At 44.2% G+C, this 19,001-nt stretch overlaps 2 protein-coding genes across 4 annotated transcripts in view; one reads left to right on the forward strand and one right to left on the reverse strand.

Moving 5' to 3' along the window:
* MACO1 (macoilin 1) overlaps positions 1-5,595 on the reverse strand; it is a 105,548-nt gene extending 99,953 nt beyond the window's left edge. The window contains exon 1 of the mRNA XM_029619435.1: positions 5,573-5,595. Within this exon, the coding sequence (XP_029475295.1) occupies positions 5,573-5,580 (8 nt within the window). The 5' untranslated portion in view covers positions 5,581-5,595. The remainder of the gene's footprint in view (positions 1-5,572) is intronic.
* Positions 1-16,907, forward strand: part of LOC115100707 (RH-like protein) — a 30,738-nt gene extending 13,831 nt beyond the window's left edge. For all 3 annotated transcript variants that reach the window (XM_029619441.1, XM_029619440.1, XM_029619439.1), the window contains exons 3-10: positions 4,116-4,266; positions 9,678-9,825; positions 11,697-11,863; positions 13,113-13,250; positions 13,501-13,631; positions 14,313-14,392; positions 15,339-15,412; positions 16,074-16,907. In XM_029619441.1, the coding sequence (XP_029475301.1) occupies positions 4,116-4,266; positions 9,678-9,825; positions 11,697-11,863; positions 13,113-13,250; positions 13,501-13,631; positions 14,313-14,392; positions 15,339-15,412; positions 16,074-16,100 (916 nt within the window). In that variant the 3' untranslated portion in view covers positions 16,101-16,907. The remainder of the gene's footprint in view (positions 1-4,115; positions 4,267-9,677; positions 9,826-11,696; positions 11,864-13,112; positions 13,251-13,500; positions 13,632-14,312; positions 14,393-15,338; positions 15,413-16,073) is intronic.
* The last annotated feature ends 2,094 nt before the right edge of the window (positions 16,908-19,001 follow it).

The raw sequence follows: 19,001 nt of genomic DNA on the forward strand, positions 1-19,001 counted from the left end.
CCAGGACTTTCTCCAAGGTCATGGAGGTGAGGCGGCAGCCTTGCACAAGGACGGCATTCTGGTTTACCTGTTTCTGGACAGCTGGTTGATTCAAGCTAAGAGTGTGGAAGAAAGTCTCTGGTCTTCTCACAAGATAGTCTCATTGCTACTGGAGCTAGGCTGGGTGGTGATCCTGGCCAAGAGCAGTTTGCAGCCATGTCAGACTCTGGACTATCTCGGCTTTCACTTCAATACGAAGCAGGGCAGAGTATTTCTGCCGGAGAGTTGAATGCAAAAGGTGATTGCTCAAGTCCGAACTCTGACAAACACTATTTGCCTGACAGTGTGGTCTTATCTACAGATCCTGGGATTCTTGGCTGCCGCATTGGAAGTAGTTCCCTGAGCAAGGGCACATATGTGACCTCTTCAACACAGGTTGCTTTCCCGATGGAACTCGCAGTCGCAGGACTATGCAATGAGGCTTCTTCTACCATTGGAGGCGAGGACTCAGTTGCGGTGGTGGTTACAGGAGGATTATCTCAGGAAAGGAATTTCCCTGGAAATGCTGGATTGGTTGATCCTCATGGCAGATGCAAGCCTTCTGGGTTTTGGGTGGGGGGGGGGGGGGCTCATTATCAGGAATTGATGCTATAAGGTTGCTGGAATGACGAGGAGCATCAGTGGAGCATCAACTGATTGGAAGGGCAGGCGGTTCGCCGAGCATGTAGAGACTCGGGAAGTCTGGATAATGTCAGACAATGGTGGTCTACGTCAAGTATTAGGGCAGAGCCAAGAGTCAGCAGGTATCGGAGATAGATGCACTCATGGTATGAGCAGAGCAACATCTTCTAGGCATATCCACCTCTCACATTGCTGGAAAGGACAATATCAGAGCTGACTTCCTCAGCACTAGGAGAATGGGAACTGGCAGACGAAGCCTATCTGCTCCTTGTGGAACACTGGAGCCGCCTATACCTAGACTTGGCGATCTCCAACAACACAAAAGGTTTGCAGTTTTTTTCAGTCACAGATGGGACCTGAAAGTGCTGGACATCGACGCTCTCATTCAGAAGTGATCACATGATGGCCTTTTGGTGGCTGCGGATTGGGCTTGGAGGCCATGGCATGCCAATCTGCAGAGACTGCAGGTGGGCATTCCTCTTAGGCTACCGCTTTGGAGTGGTTTGTTGCAGCAGGGACCCATTCTACACGACGACCCAGGTTGGTTTAGAGTTTGGCCATTGAAAGGGCTTGGTTGTTGAAGCGCGGCTATTTGCCTGCTGTTATTTCCACTTTACGCCAGGAAAATTTCTACTTCTCTGGCCTATGTTAGGATTTGGAGAGTTTTCGAGGCCTGGTGTTCTGAGCAAGGTTTTCAGCCTCTCAAGGTGGATATTCCCTTAATTTTGGAGTTCTTACAGGATGAATTACGATAAAGGCTTGGCCCTTATCACCTTGAATGTTCAAGCTGCAGCCCTCACTTGTTATAGGAGCTGAGTTAATGATGGGCCTTTGTCTTCCCATCCCGATGTGTCCCAGTTCTTGAAGCGAGTTTAGCATCTTTGTCCTCCTTTGTGGCTTCCGGTGCCTATGTGGGATCTTAATCTGGTCCGGAATTCTTGGCAGGTCCGACCTTTTGGCTGCTTAACTTGAAGGCAGTTTTTCTGGTGGCAATCTGTTCAACACGTCGAGTTTCTGAACCCTTTCTTGCTGTGAACCCTATCTGCATATGACTCCAGGAGTGGTACAGCTTTGGTCTGTGCTTTCATTTATACCAAAAGTTGTTTTGGAGTTTCATCTGAATCAGTCCATTTCCCTGCCTACCTTGGACAGGGGCAGGGATAGAAATGAGTGTCATCTTTTGCGTTCCTTGGTTGTCAAGTGACATTTGCTGCGGTATTTGGAGGTTACTAAATCTGTCCAGAAGTCTGATCACCTGTTTGTGCTCTATGGTGGCGGTAAACAGGGGGCACCGGCAATGTGGGCAACTATAACCTGTTGGTTTAAGGAAGCAATTACGGCCGCCTGTGTGGCTGCTGAGATTCCTTTCCCAAAACAGATTAGACCGCATTCCACAAGGGCTCAGGTGGTATCGTGGGCAGAACTTCACTTGTTGAGAATTGCCGAGCGGCGACATGGCCATCCTTGCACACCTTTTCCAAGGGAGGAAGATTCAGAACCAATGTCAGGAAGTATTTCTTCACGGAGAGGGTGGTGGATGCCTGGAATGCCCTTCCGGAGGAAGTGGTGAAGACCAGAACTGTGAAGGACTTCAAAGGGGCGTGGGATAAACACTGTGGATCCATAAAGTCAAGAGGCCGCCAATGAAGAGTGGGTGACTCGCCAGAATGATGGCTACTGCCTGGACACAATACCCTTATTCAATAAACATACACATGGTTACTGTGACTCCAACATCACTCTAAGCTTCAACAGCAAGAGGAAATGTGGAAAAAAGGATTTGCACTCACAAAGCCGGGAGTAGCTGGCTTGTTTCGGCGGTTACTACCCCAAACCAAATGTGCCTGATACTTCACTTTCGATGCACATCCAGCATAGCTCTCTGCTCCAACGGCAGGGGAGAAGAAAAACTGATACTTCACGCATACCCAGCATAGCTTCAACGGCAGGGGAGAAGAAAAAAGGATTCACACTCACAAAGCGGGGAGTAGCTGGCTTGTTACGGCGGTTACTACCCCAAACCAAATGTGCCTGATACTTCACTTTAGATGCATATCCAGCATAGCTCTCTGCTTCAACGGCAGGGGAGAAGAAAAACAACCAATAAGGGCTGTATAACATAGTCTGGGTTAAAACAAATAAGCATGGGTGTAGCTTGCTTATTGCGGCGGTTACTACCCCTACTACCCCCTAACTAATCAAGCTAGATATTTCACTTGGATGCAGCTTCATCACTGCTCTCTACATTAATGGTGGGGGAGGAAGGGAAATAGAACCAAGAGCTAAAAGAAACAGATAAGTATGAGAGAAAAAATGTGTGAAGCTTGCTGGGCAGACTGGATGGGCCGTTTGGTCTTCTTCTGCCGTCATTTCATTTCTATGTTTCTATGTAAGCATTACCACCTGGATGTCCGGGCTCGGAAGGACACCGCTTTCAAGCGAGTGGTGTTGACTGGACTGCTAGCAGCTTCCCGCCCCCTTCAGGAGTAGCTTTGGTTCAACCCACTGGTGAGGATTGGCCTGCCTGAATGCAGAGAAAGGAGAAATTACTACCGTACTAACCTACTAATTTCCTTTCCTCTAATGAGAGCAGACCAATCGCTGACCTGCCCTCAGCTGCCGATGTTTAAGTTTAGTTTGCTTTTTTGAGGCGGACATTGCAGAATGTTGTTCCTGCTATTCGTTGAAGACGGGTAAGTGGCTTATCTAGCCCCTTTAGTGAATTTGTTATTTCTTTTGGCTGTGCTCAGTGTTCCCATTGGGTTGGAAGCATGACTGGTTGATTATTAATGATGATGTCCAAGTATAATCAGTTTGTCCACAGTTTGGCTTTTCCAGAGAATACTGGCATGCTGATAGGGTGAGACTATATATCCATGACATCAGCTTTTGCTCTGTCTCCATCTGCTGGCAGAGGTGCATAACTCTGGCCTGCCCTCGTTAGAGGAAAGGAAATCAGGTAAGAAGTAATTTCTTCTTTTTTTCTTGTACGATATAGTATGATATTCAATAGTGGAGTGAATAATGCTGGTTCACTGAGCCTGGCCAGTGGGAGAGCTTTGTGTTCTCAAGGCAGTCACACTGTGAATACAAATGGCCTGAGTCGGGATACTTCCACCTTCAGATGGCCTTTGTTTCGTTTCTATAAACTGGAAGAATCCTTCTAAAGCACGAGTGCCGCTTCTCCGTATCCAGTCCCTAATACCGGGGTGGAGAATGGTTTTTATTCAGTATGTAGTTACATTTTACTGGGAGAATTAAGGCCAGCCAGAATTCTTAAAACTATTTTGCAAAAATATTCAGGTCCCACGGTATCTGAAAGTGGTAAAACAGAGAGATGTGCAAGAATGTTCACCACTTTCTGATTATTTGCAGAAACAAAAACTTGTCTTTATTTTGTCATCCCTCAACCCCAAACTTCATCTGAGGGTGCTGAAAGAGCATTTCTGTTTTAGTTTACTGACTGGAGCAATGAGCGCCGTGCCTGCGCTAATCTCGGCAGGCGCTGTCCTGGGAAAAATTAATCCAGCGCAGCTGCTGTGGATGACATTGATTGAAGTGACACTTTTCACTGTCAACAGATGGATTATCTCTGACCTGCTTATGGTAAGCTCACTTTCAATGTACATGTTTTCTCTTTACTAATGGTGTCCTTACTTTAAAGCGGCAGTTAATTGCCAGCAGTTAGAAAATTAAGATAGGCACTTTGTTAGTGTAAACCTGCAAACGTTTAAATGGACTGCTCTTTATTTCATGACAAAGAAATGATAAGCATCCACTTTTTTTTCTAACTTAAGATGGCATGTGGGTGGAACGCCTTGCTATTTAAGAGCATTAAAGCAGAGAGAGAGAAAGTTAAGGATTATGAGAAGGAAGAGTGGATCAAGTTCTATGTACCAGCTGCGGAAAAAAAACAACATTTTAAGTTTAGATGCATCCAAGGGAAGCCTGAGGGTATTTCAGTCTTTAAAGATCTGCATCAGGTGAAATTCTTGTAAAAGTCTTTCTCCAAGGGGCAGACAAATTGCTTATTGGTGCATGCTTCACCCTGCCCCGCAGATTTGATAAAAAGGAATGCGAGACGATCACAAAGAGGTGCGCGTTTTTCATGGAGAAAGAAATTGATTTTTCACTTTGATGCAAAGACACTGAAGTTTCTGGGCAGGCACCCATGAGGACGAGGACTTTTAGATCTGGTAGCAAGGGTTCACTTACACATTAGGGAAGCCCAGCCATTCTCTGCATTCCAAATTCATGTTTGTTTATGCATCAAAACAATAAGATTCCTTCACCTCCTCTCTTAATGTTGGATGATTTTTAGAATTTAAATCCATCCTATTCCATTAAGTTAACTAAAGCTGCATTGGGCACCAGTAGCGCAATAGAAGTTGTCCCAGCACTGGTGGCTTCCAGAAGCTCACCGGTTAGTGTCAGGCCGAGGCCCATAATCTTTTCATTTCTAACTATTATTTTGCCTTTGTCCTGGGGTACTTGGTGCCTTTCTAACCAGAGTCTTCTGTCATTTTGTCACCTGAGACCTTGCCTGCGTTTTAACATTTTTTAAGCCTGAAAGTCATCCTGTGTTTTGGGCCTTGCAAACTAAAGAAGCCAGGGAGCGTTGATATTTGGGATTTATAAAACGAGGGTCCAGTTAGAAGTGTATTCATGACCTCTGGGCAGAGAAGTTTGAGATCTAGGGATAAAGACTACGGCAGTTCCAAAGGGGGGCATCTGTAGTCACCTTGGGGGCTCATTGAAAAGCAGCCACCAAACAAGCTGCAATCTCTGGTTTGCGCAGGATAACATTCTAGGATAAGTGAGCCCTTTTTCCTCACAGTCATGCGATGAACATGCAAATTACAGACTAAGCCTTCATAGTTATTAATTTTCAAGCTTGCAAGAAAGATTTTACCTGTACATTGTTGACACCAGGGCTAAGTAAATCCAAAGATGACTCAGGATCACTGAAACATGGATTTTTCTATAGCTCTTCAACGATCTATAAAATAAATATTTATTTTCCTTTAGTAATCAGTAATCTAGGTATTTGATTAGATTGCTGTCCCATGTCACATCTCTATCTTTTGGGGGTTGGTTAGTTCAGGAGAAACAACATTTTGTCAGCCCTTGGAAACTGAGATTGCGTAAAAGGCAGATATCTTACAGGAGCCCCCAGATCAGATAATTCTCATGCAAGATAGTAAAAGCCCAATTCTAAAGGTGCAGTCTCACTCTAATTCTGCAATCCAGATCCAAGAGGGTAAGCCACGGGTTTCTTCGCGCTAGCCAAGTGCTTCCAGAGTGAGGATTTTGTTAAAAATCCCAGGGAACTAAAGTGCTATAAACATACAGACTCCAGCAGAATGTTAAACGCTGGAGACTTGAGTGATACAGGAGAATTGGTTCTTACCTGCTAGTTTTTGTTCCTGAAGTACCACAGATCAGTCCAGACAAGTGGGTTTTGCATCCCTACCAGCAGGTGGAGGCAGAGAACAAAAACTTTGAGGCACTGCTACATAACTGAGAGTGCCATCTGCGGTCCCTCAGTATCGGCCTGAACCCAAGCCAAACTACCGTGAAAAACTCAATTATCCCATCTTCCCAGGGTGAACATTAAATGTAAAGTAAGAGCCCCACATCTATCCCAAGGAAATCAAACATGGACATCCTATAGACTCTGAATATATCCAAAACTGAAAATCTGATCCGATTGTCAACGTAGCCAGAACGGTCTTTTGCAGATAAAGGGCCAGGCCTTTGGACTGATCTGTGATTATTCAGGAACCTAAATTTCTTGTTCATATCCCAGATCAGTCTAGACAAGTGGGATGTACCAAAGCACCCATACACCGGGCGGGAACCCGAAAGACCTGCTCACAACACACTTTTGCCAAACATCGACTCTCCCGGAGCATGAACATCCAGCCGATAATGCCAGGAAAATGTGTGCAGTGAGGACCACGTTGCCGCCCTAGAGATCTCCTGTGGCGACACCAACTGACACTCAGCCCAGGAGGCTGCTGCGCTCTAGTAGAATGTGCTTGCAACCCCTCTGGAACTTGCCAACCCCTGCAAATATAGGCGGAAAAGATAGCCTCCTTCAACCAATGAGCAATCGTGCCGAAAACTGTTGGTGACCTTCAGATACCACAACAGCACCTATCGGACATTCAACAAATGAAGCTCCCCTGCCTCTGGAGTTTTGAATGGGCAATTTGGAAACCCGGGAAGCTCCACCGTCTGGTTAAGGTAGAACGATGAAACAACCTTGGGTAAAAATGAGGGCACCGTATGCAAGGATACCCCATCATCCATAATTCTCAGAAACGGCTCTCTGCAAGACAAAGCCTGTAGTTCGGAAATTCATCTGGCTAAACAAATCGCCACCAGAAAAAGGACCTTCAAAGTGAGGTCCTTTAATGATGCATGCCATAGCGGTTCAAATGGAGGCCTGCATAGCGCTTGAAGAACTAAATTCAAACTCTACCCTAGGCACACCCTTCGAACCGGTGGACGCAAATGCTTGGCTTCCTTCAAAATCCAGACTACGTCTGCATGCAATGCTAAGGGTCTCCCTTGCAACTTACCTCGGAGACACCCCAGAGCCTAGGGGGAATTGTACGCCAGAACCTTGATCAAGTTCTGCTGCAAAAAGCCTAACACCCGAGGGACATCCACCCTCAACAGGTCTAGGCCTTCATCAATACACCAGGCCTCATACACCCTCCACACCCTGACATACACCATAGACGTGGACAGTCTCCTGGCTTGAAGCAAAGTATTAATCACCAGCTCAGAGTCCCCTTTAGCTCTTAAACACCTCTCAAAAGCCAAGCCAAGAAATAAAAGTGATCCACCCGATCTGAGAAGAAAGGTCCTTGTCTCAACAGGCTCGCTAGATGATCTAACATCAGCAGGCCATCCACCGCGAGATGAACCAGAACCACAAACCATGGCCGACGTGGCCACTCTGGCGCAACTCCAGGATGCCTCTCAATGTGCTGTAGCATGTGACCTACTAGCGGCTATGGAGGAAACATGTACAGCAGAACCCCTGCCGGCCACAGCAGAATCAGAGCAAAATGTAACTGCTGCCGCCACGATCCGCAGGATTTATGACCTTTCATGCGCTGTGACACCATTGGCCCACCACGTGGTATACATGCGCCAGACGCCTTACAGGTGAATGCCACAATCGCCCAGAAAAACTCTCCTGCAGAACCCCGGGACTCCCGGCGGCGACGGGAAGATAGGCCTGCATTTTCCCACCGCGATCGCTGCCCCGAAGCTGCGGCACTCGCACCGAAAACGGTCAGTCACTAGTTCGGCTCCTTTCCTTTTTTTTTTTCTTTTTTAAAGAAACTGCAGCCTAGCACTGCACAGAGAGTTAAAACAAAATACTTTCCTGTTGCTGACCACCACCACGGGAAGGAGCCCTTTGAGGGGATGAGGGAGCCAGAACTCTTGGCTAACAGGCCCCCGGGATGATGCAGACAAAAGCAGTTCAGGGATCACCAACCCCCTGCTTGCATGGCTCAACTTGAGGGTTGGTCCTCAAAGGTAGGTAGCACCTCAGGGAGCTCCTGAAGAGGGTTCTGTCTCTTCCTGCCTTTTCTCTAATTTTATATTTATTTATCTTTATTTTTTATTTATTTTTTTAACTATTCTAAACCAGATCGCAGGATTTCAAGGAGAAATACTGAGGGACTGCAGGTGGCTCTCTCGGTTATGTAGCAGTGCCTGAAAAATTTTTATTCTCTGTCTCCACCTGCTGGTAGGGATACGAAACCCACTTGTCTGGACTGATCTGGGGTATGAACAGGAAATGCTGTATATTGACATTAGGTATGACAGTGCTAGTAAATCCTAATGTGACTTATATAGCCGAGTCTTACATGCCTGCATGCAGGGAAACGTGATCCTGCTTTTGGTTAGGAAACTCTGAACAACATCTCCCTGCAAGCCTGGATCAAGAGCTATACGATCGCAATATCCATACTACAGTTTACAGCCTTTTATTGTGCCCTTTCTAGCATTGCTAACAGTCCAAAAAGAAAGCATTTGAATGACGGTATATAAAACTTGATAAATATAAATATAAATATATAAATATACATTTGGGGATAGACTTAAAGATCTAAACATGAATACCCTAGAGGAAATGCGAGATAGGGGAGATAGGATAGGTTTCCATGCACAGGAGGGGAGCCTTTTTTAACGGAAAGGAGACTCTAGAACGAGGAGCCATGAGATGAGGGTGAAAGGGGGTAGACTGAGGAGTAATCTTAGGAAATATTTCTTTACAGAGAGGGTGGTGGATGCATAGAACGGTCTCCCTGAGGAAGTGGTGGAGACAAAAACAGGATCTGAATACAAGAAAGCATGGGATAGGGAAATGATGGGAATTATAATGCTAAATTAATTGGACGATGGGCAAACTGGATTAGCAATACTGCTGTCATGTTTCTGTTTCTAAAGTGTAAATATTATCCTAATTGTTCTAACACATGCTTCTAATAATATTTTTATGCCAGATTAAAATGTTGTCTCTTCTGTTACATATGTTGAGAAGGTTACGGTCCTTTGTACCTCTTCTCTAAACCATCAGATCACTAAGATCGGCTCACACAGATGTGTTTTGTTTTGATTTTTACATTACTTGCTCATATAGATTTCAGATTAGTAACAACCAAATGCTGTGCTTTTTCATGGACTCTCCCTGTGGAACACTCTCTTAAAGTATCTCTCTTCTGAGCCTATTCCGATGGGCTTTGAAGGCCTGGCTTTTTAAATTGGGTTTATCGGATTCAGTTGTCTGTCTGTAGCCAAACATTTATTTTCATCTGTCTTTAACTGTTACACAGTAATGTCTTACTTTGTATTTTTGTTTCATGTATTGTAATCACCACAATGAGCATCTGAAACTGTGGTCTATAAAAATGAATTCATCTGAAATTCTCCAGGCACCTGGCATTTGTTTGGTAATAAACGGCCTTCTTGTTTCTGTTGCCTCCCAGATTGAGCGTCACGTTAGCCTGATGTTTGCTCCTGTATTTGGAGCATATTTTGGACTGGCAGTTGCATGGCTACTCTACCACCCTTTACTGGACAAAGAAATGGAGAAAGAAGAATCCCAGCCTGCATCAGACTTGTTTTCAATGTTAGGTAAGTAAGAGATTTCTGGCCTTTTATATTTGCTGCTGAAATTTGATGGATTTTTTTTTTTTTTTTACCGATCAGTGCTGCGTAACTTTTTAATTTTTTTTAATTAGCATTTTTATTGAATCCACAGACAATACAAGAAACTGTGAATACAATAAGAGCTTATCGGTGCATAAGCCATGGAATCAATACAACGTTTATCCCATCCCATGGTTCCATCTCCCCCCTCCCCCAACCTTAAGCAAATCAAAAATTGAAAAAGACGATATGCAGGATAAAGAAGAGAGTCACTGCAAAAAGTCAGATCTATCCCCTGCTGAGCCATCTTTCTGTCGCCATGAAACATACGGGCGCCAGATTTTTATAAACTTGCCAAATTATCCAATCTGATTGCCGTAAATTTACCCAAAATAATAAACAGAAACAAATGTCCTCTTAACCAAAAAAAAAAAAAAGGGTTGGGCAGTCCATTTGTTTCCAGATTTCAGCAATTACCAATCTTGCAGCCATGACAACTTGAGAAAACAAGATTTGTTGATATTTGTTGAAATCCAGAGGAGGAAACGATAAACAATATTGTGGATCTGTAGGCACAATGCATTGTAGCAAATCATGCAGAAATTGCATTATACTATCCCAAAATGCAGAGATTTTATACAACCCCACCAGATGTGACACGTTCTACCCTCGGACCCGCAATCCCTCCATCGTTTGTCAGATAGTGTTGGACATATCCTTCAGAGTTTCGCCAGAGTCAAATACCATCTGCATAGTATTTTATATCCATTCTCAACTAATAGAGCTGAAATGGCGCTCCACCTCAAAGAAGTAAATATTCCTCTCCGACTCCTCAGAGGTCCTCTAAGATCAGTTTCCCATGCCCCATTGTGTGTAGGTTTAGTTTTCAAATCGCCCAACAGCAAAGTATACAAGTCAGATATCAATTTCCTGCCAGGTTGAGAGGAAAAACACAAGCCCTCAAGTAATGATTTATCCCCCATTAAATGCCATTTCAGACGACGAGAATTTACATAATGGGATAACTGTGAATGACCAAAATAATCTTCCCGGCCCAATGAAAACACTTTGCCAAGTTTATCAGAACCCAACATCCCACCTGCATCTCGTACTTGACCAATAAATTGTAACCCTAAAGTATTCCAACGGTGAAATACATTAGAAGTCACCCCGGCAGAAAAGTTTTATTAGCACAAGTCAGGGTCCCTGCCAAGAAAATATGAGTGCCCAAAAATGCCCCTTTCCACTGGTCCCATAATTGTAACGTGTGCTTCGTATAAGGGGATATTGGAGAAGAGAATATTCCATAAAGTTTAGGACGCACCCGTAATTGGCAGGTTATTAGCTCGTGCTTGTTCGATGATAGCTGTGCTGTACTTTATGCTTTTAATATTGGGAACGCCCAGCCTCCCAGCCCCCCAAAGCTTAGTGCTGCGTAACTTAAAGCCCTTAATCTCCATTTCACCTATTAAAGTACCAAGAAGTACGAATGGAGGAAGGTTGCCCAAATTAGAAATGTGAGAATAGGGGCAGATGTTACCTTACAAAAGTCCAAGACTGAGAAAGTCAGAGCCCTCTCTGTAGGGGGGAAACCTTTAAATGTATATTTTGAACTGAATGAGACACTGGCTCTTATTCAAAAAGGACTTTTCCAATTTGTACCTGGGGAAAAAATCTATATTGAATGACACCCTTTTGTTTCTCTGCCTAGTGAGGCTCTAGCATTGTCTAAAAATGAAATGGAAACTGCCATGGCTCCAAGGTGGTAACTTTGAATGTGGAGCCCAGGAGGCTGTACCTATAGATGATTTAAGATTTTTTTCCCTATATGCATCACTTGTCTGTTTGTGTCTCAGGTGCGCTTTTCCTGTGGATGTTCTGGCCTACTTTTAATTCTGTACTGGTTCCGGGTGCCTCGGAAAAAAGGAACGCCGTGTACAACACTTATTACGCCATTGCTGTCAGCGCCCTCGCGGCCTTTTCTTTCTCAGTCTGCACCAGCACAAGAGGGAAGCTGAAAATGGTAAGACCAAAGATCAATCCGTTGTTGTCATAAGCTGCTTCCCCCTTTCTCTAATCAATAAGGTGCCTTGGAGATAAAAGTACCAAGCACTAACCTTTTAAAACAGCATCACTAGATTTTTAAATATTATTTTTAGAGAAGTTGCGTGCTAGCTAAAACAAGCTACAATAATACCTCCAATGCCCCAGTTTAACGTTCCTGTTTAGGTGAAATAAGCAGAATACGTTTTTAACAATGGCTCTCATGCCCACCAAACTGGGGCACTGCCTTGCTGTTCATCATCAGAATCCCGCCCAAATACATTCCCAATAGAAACAGAAGGAACTGAAATGATCTTGAAGGTGGGGGGGGGGGCCGTTTTGAAAACATGTAAAAGACATGGCCTTGGTTAACTCAAGACATTACATATTCAATGTTACAAAATCTCTTTATTTATAAAATTGTAAAAATACAGGAAATCTTAGGGAGAAAAGAAAAAAGAAGAGAAGAAGAGCCATAAAACAGAGGAGTAAGGTGGCTTGATATGTAGAGGGAAGCACGCTATGGGATCCCGATATTTTAATAAACTGAACTGAAAATTGTCATTATTATTATCATTTATTTAATTTGCCTGACTCTTCATCAAAGTGCTTTTGCTGCAGTTTAATTTTGCTGCGCCAGTGTTTGAAAGAGAAAATAAAGAAGAAATATTCATAGCGCAGTAGTCTTGCAGCACTTCCGAGCGAAGGCTAGAATAAAGCGGCAGAGCTGCGAGAGGCAAAGCAGAGTTGATTCCTCTGACTTTTGGTTTCTGTATAAAGCTCCATGGACCTCTTCAGAGGAACCTGGATTTGAACAGCACTAGGTACGCAGCATCCAGACTTTATCCCAAAGCACTGAAAGAGCCAGGAGACATCTGAGCACTCCCTGCTTGCTGTGCTCGGGGTCAGGACGCTGGGCCAAAAAAGACACCCCCAGCCTTTATGTTCTTATGATAAAGAAAATCATCAGCTTGCCTTTTTCTGAATTCTGCTGCGTCTCCTCTTGGGCCTAAAATAGAAGAAATGAGATGGATTAGGATAATAAAGAAAGGAGGCCTAGGAGTGAAATGAAAGAAGGCGATGCCTTGAAGAATCTAAGGCGTTAGTACTGCTGCTTTCAGTAAAAGCTGGGCATTTGCAGGTTTGGGGAGGGGTACCCAGACTTTTCCCAGGTCTGACAAAGTGCAATTGATTTCTCTAAGCAGTTCTGTCTTGTGTCGATTACACAGATGCACACTCACAGTGCTGTGCTGGCTGGTGGCGTTGCTATTGGGTTCTCAGCTTACATGATTTACTCTGCGTGGATTGCGATGACAATAGGCTTTCTGGCTGGCATGATCTCAACGCTTGGATTTAAGTACATACAGGTAGTGTAAAAATTCCCTCAAAATGTATATTGCGTTTTTGGCGGTTTTAAAGTCCCTACTAGGAGTATCATGTTTCTCAGAGCTGAGAAGATACCACAACTCACCGTTCAACCCAGAGAGAGAAATGTGCTCAGCTTCCAGGACCGCATGAGAATAAAGTCATACGGATAAATCGCTATGGATTGGCAAGTTAGAAAACTAATTTTCCCATAGATCTTAAACTGCTCGTTTTTTTTTTTTCCTCCCCCAGGCAAGCTTGAATTCTGTGATCCAAATCCATGACACCAGCGGAGTCCATGCCACATTTGGATTACCCGGGTTGCTTGGAGGGGTCGCTTATGTCTTGCTCATTTTAACAGCTGATTGGAACAATCTGACACGGTAGGCAAGGAACCTTTGTGGGAAGGATCCTGGTTGCCCGTAGGAGCCTAGATAAGGACTGAGAAGTTCTGCACAGACTTTAATAAACTGGGACTCTCGAGTTCTCCTCTGCAGCATTGTAATTGAAAAGCAAACTGGCTGCTATAACTTACTTAGTACAATGCATAGAGTGCCCCAGAAATTCAAGCTCCGAGTGCACTACAAAGCTCCCGCTGTACTGGACGTGCAAATGAACTGTATAATCCACCTGCTTTCTCACCTAGCAGTGGTGCGAGGTCATTATGAAAATTTAGCTTTGCTAAAAATAAGTTTCGGAGTCTTTATCTGGCTTGTCTCTGTGTTGCTTTTGTGGAATGCATTACCTTATCCTTATGTTTAAATTATCATTAGTAAAGACATAAATACAGGGTTTAACAGTAGAATTGGGGAAAATCATGACAAGCATAGGGAAGCTGATGTCCGTAGCAGTATTATCATTAGAATGGAATCTGGAAGATTTCTGAAAGAAGTTAGTCAGTATCGACCTGTGACAAAGGGAGATCCAGGCAGAGCGATAAGATAAAGATGAAGCAAAGGTGACGAAGCCAGAGCAGGCACGGTTGTTTAAGCCCTGGCAGATGATAATGGTTGGCCACTGCAGTAAATGCGCTGTCTGAAAGGGTTGTATTTTATCACCCCTAGGTTGGGCTATCAAGCCTTGGTTGGAGTCGGTTGTCTTAGTCTAACCCTGCTAATGAGTTTTGGAGGAGGCCTCATTACAGGTCAGTACAAGAAAAGACCAGATTCCATTTACAGCTTCCTTGGTTTCTTCTCCCAACCTCGCTTCGGCTTTGCAGGCTCTTGGGTCTTGCCCAGTTCTGCATGGAAACTTGGGGTTCAAGGGGAGGGAGGCTGAGCGGCCATTGTCAGACCGGATCCTGCTCTCTCATGAGCTGAGCTGGGGTGTACAGCCTGGAGACTGGCAATACCATCGTCTGCAGGGCTGACCTTTAACCTTTGCTGTACTCTAGCAGAGAGAAGCTCATTGCAGGCAGGTTCCGCAATTAATCTCTAAGCAGGTAATGTTCAAAGGCATTTCTGCCAGTCAAACGGTGATTTACCTGCAAGAATGGGCTCCCCCTGACATGCAGGTAAACGTATGCGCATTGTGTCGTGTTTGCATGCGAGTTTTCCGGGACTGGGGAAAGGCCTTCTTGGAGCGGGCAGAGAGGGAGTTGTGTGTGTGTGTGGGGAGGGGGGCGAGGGCTGCACTTCAATGCACGAGAAGCAGGCACACGCATCTTCATGAGAAATTTGAGCAGGCGCTTTTAGCAGGTGCAACTAGCACGGGTGGATTTGGTGGGGTAATTTTCAAAATGGACTTGTGTGCAGAAGTTTGATTTGTAAACTGGTGTAAGTCGTGGGTTGACCCTAGTGTAATGGTCCTCACCGAGAGGAGGCGTGTTTAGCATGGGGGAGGAGATTATATTTTCAACTCCACACATGTTATTTTCATTGAAAAAAAATAAAAAGTACCCGTGCAAAATGCAGGTATAAACGTCAGCGGGAATTTTGTACCTGCGGCAAGGTTCAAAGTAAAAGTCTGCACACACTTTCTCTATGAAAACCGGGGCAAAGTCTGCTGGCTGGAAGTACTCGCAGACTTTATTCTTTACAATACCTTCCAAAAAGAAATCTGAAGACCAGAGTTTGTTTTTTTTAAATCAGGTCTGCTTCTAACCTGTAAATTGTGGAAGGCACCTCAACAATGGAATTACTTTGATGATCGAGCTTATTGGGAGGTAAGCCTGAAATTCATGTTACATGTCACCCTTTCAGGCCATGCCTGAAACACAGAAGGTAGCACATGGCCTAGGAGGGAAGGAAGGAGAGAGAGAAGAGAAGGGCTTACCTTCTGCGGGCTTTTGGCCTGGCTGCTGTTCTGGATAAATCTCTCCTGCTTTTTTGCCCGGAAGGTCGTGCCCAGGGAGCAGTAAGCGCTGCTCTCCTCAGCTCGTTTGCATCTTCCAGCCTGCTTCATTATGCAAGGCCAGCCTCCTCTTATCCCCATGTCAGGAGGTCGGCTCACCCTTTGTGACATCAGCAGACAAGAACAGCATAATGCAAGGGTGGATGGTCAAGACTGCCAGCCAGGCTTTTAAGAGGGAAGCCATCTGGAACCCAGCATGCACCTCTCCTGCCTCCGCTGCACGCGGGTTTGGCAAAGAGGCAGGGCTCGGGTGCAAGACACAGCATCAGTTCCCGTCTACACTTGCTCCCTGCAGCATGAATGTAGATTTTACTCATTGGCAGTTTATTTGCCAAATCCTAACTTAAATGCAGCTATATCTTTGGGACTGTTTCGCTTGTAGTCTCTCCCACACTAAAAGCCTGCTGAGGCTTGAAGGGAAAGAATTTCTGCTTTTTTCTTCTGGAGTAATTTCACTTTCTTTTGTACGACAGTTTCCCCATTTCGCTAGTCACCTTTGAGCAAAGGAAGGAGGCACGCGAACAGAATTCAGCTTGCGCCACGAGAAAGCACGGTACAGGAAGGTGAAGCTGCATGCAGACATCAGCTAGAAAGGAAAAGCAATATCATGGAGGAAGGACCAAGCTGTCCGACTGGATCCTTGCACTGAAGGAAACTATTTTTGCCTCTTTTTATTGGTTATTGTACTGTATTCCACTCCTCTTTTTGTAACAGAGAAAAACAGAAGACCTTAAATCTTGGAGACCGGACCCAGACACGGTTTTTTTGGACAGTATGGCGGGATTCTTTTAGTGTCCAACCCATGCAACCTCACTTCATCTTAATTCAGTTTTTTTTAATGAATAAAACTGCCAAGATTTGTGTCTGGATTGGGCCTGCATGGAATACAGCCTGCAATGACCCAACTTCTAAAAAAAACCAAAAGTATCCTTTTGCCTTAAAAAGGAAAATGGCATTCGCAGAAAGGTTCTTCTAAAAAATGTTATTTTTTCTGCCTTTGCAAACCAATCGGAGTAGGATAGTAGCACAATCCATTAGCAGGTGAGTGAGGGGAGGACCACAGGCCTCAGTGCACTGGCACTGCACTCTGGATAACTGTCTCCTGTGGGCTACTGGCACTTAACAAAATATGTAAAATTAAACAGAAGTTCAGCCTTCATCTCTGTTCTAGGAAAACATCTATCAAACCTCTTCTGTCCATTCCAGCCCTACATGTTTGTATTTTTAAATACTTTGATATTTCTGTGTAGAAAGCTATGTATAATAAATTGGCTAACAGAATAAAATAGTCCCATATGATGTGTATACATTTATGGTCACCGGATGTTAGCTAATTGTTTTGAAGAATAGGCAATAATGTAGATTTGTCAAACAACTGGAATAACGGAATGAAAATTGCCCTCTGTCAAAAAGCTCATTAATACAAATGCAGTTACCCAAGTAAAATCTTCAATTGAAGACTGTCTGCCCCCTCTGTGGGTTAAGGGATGAGGATGGTGAACAGGTAAATGGCATATTAAATGTAATGTGGACACGTGCCAAGTGATGCAAATGAAATAAGTAATTCTAACTATATTTACTCAAAGCTGGATTCCATATTACAAATTTCCATCCAGGAAAAGGATCCAGGAGTCATTGGGAACAAGACATTTAAATCCTCAACTGGGCCTACAATAGCAATAAAAAAAAACCAAAACAGCAAATTGAATGTTGGGAATTATTCAGAAAGGAATGGAGAATACCATAACATTCCTGCATAAAGCTATGATGGCACCACACCTCTTGAGTACTGTGAGCTGTTTTGCTTGTCCCATCTAAAAATAAAGAAATTTAAAAAAAAGAAATATATCTATCTATCTAACAGAACTAGAAAAGGTACAGAGAAGGGCACAAATGGCTCTCTTATGAAGAGATGCCAATAGGCTAGGGCTTTTCAGCTTAGAGACGAGACAGAGGGCTCTAGAATCCTGACTGGGACCCATCTAGCCAGTCAGATTGTCAGGATAGCCCCAGTAAATGTGCACACAAGGGAGGCAGTGCATGCAAATCTATCTTATGCATGGTCCACACTGCTTTGTGGTTCTTGAGGATTAGCATTGGTCACCCTGTGCTACAACTAGGGGCCATGCTGTGAACTGGTAGCAATTTAAAACAAATTTCGGAAAGCATTTTTTTTTCAGTCCGTGCACAATTTAAGCTGTGGGATTTGTTGCTGAAGGCTGTGGTCAAGGTCGATAGTATAGACGGTTTTAAAATAGGTTTGGATGAGTTTCTACAGAACTGGTTCAGCTAGAATTAGGGGTCGGGGATCATCAACTCCTACTTCTGGGAGTGAACAATAAGGGCGAGATCTTCCCATTAAAATCCACTGGGTGCTTTCAGCTGATGCTGGATGTGATGGGCCACTGGTCTAACCCAAAACCTTTCTAAAACTAGGTAACACTATCAAGGATGCCATCGGGAAGCGAATTCCACTGTCAGTCATCATGTTGTAACTAATCAAAGGGATCATCCAGGGGCTGGAGGCCAGAACAAGCCAGCCCCTGTGGGCAAGCAGTGTCAGACACAAGGTGGTTGATGGAATGTCTTTTAAGTTTGTGGTTTAAAGCAGTAAACCTTTCAACATCCTGATTCACCTGGGAAAGCGGCATTGGAAAACAGAACACACAGGCAAATGCTCATTTTAATCTGCAGTATCAAGACAAAAAAAACATTGCTGCAAAGTGAGCATCTCCAACATCTAAAGATCTGAGCTAAACCCCACTCACAACCATAGTGTATGAACTATACCCATGTTGCGTTTCTGTCAAGAGGACCATCTTCTAAATATGTTTCCTAGCACACAGAGAACCAGTTAACTGAATATAAATGTCTCAATCACAGAACCTTGATCAATAGCTAATAAACAAGGTAGAAAATGTCTCACGCATGGAAAGCACTTGGCAATACATTTTAGCATCAGCAACTTGAGCCAAGAATATCCACATACCAACAGAAATAGTTTAAATGCGCGATAGATGTGGGATCAGAACTAAATGCCATAAACCTGCAACACAGGTCAGTTAGTATCATGCACAGCATCAGGGTCGCGGCCCCTGCTCATCTGCTGTATATGCTTAACTGTCAGCTCTGAAGGCAATGACACCACTAGATGTGCTCATCTCGCCCAGAGTCAGATACCAGGGTTGCAAAAAAACAAAGCAGTCTCTCAATCAGAATAATACAAAACCAAGATTTGCAGACTCTGAGTTTTGACTCGAGTGGATTCAGGTTTGTTTCTTCCTAAAGCCAACTCTTGATGCAGACTCAACCCAGGCCAAAACAAGGCCCACCTCGGGAAGGCTATGAAGAATATCACATCTTGCAGGATGGCAAGAGAGAGTAATAAAGCTTTGTATTAT

The sequence above is a fragment of the Rhinatrema bivittatum genome, chromosome 11, assembly GCF_901001135.1.
Source record: "Rhinatrema bivittatum chromosome 11, aRhiBiv1.1, whole genome shotgun sequence".
NCBI lineage: Eukaryota > Metazoa > Chordata > Amphibia > Gymnophiona > Rhinatrematidae > Rhinatrema > Rhinatrema bivittatum.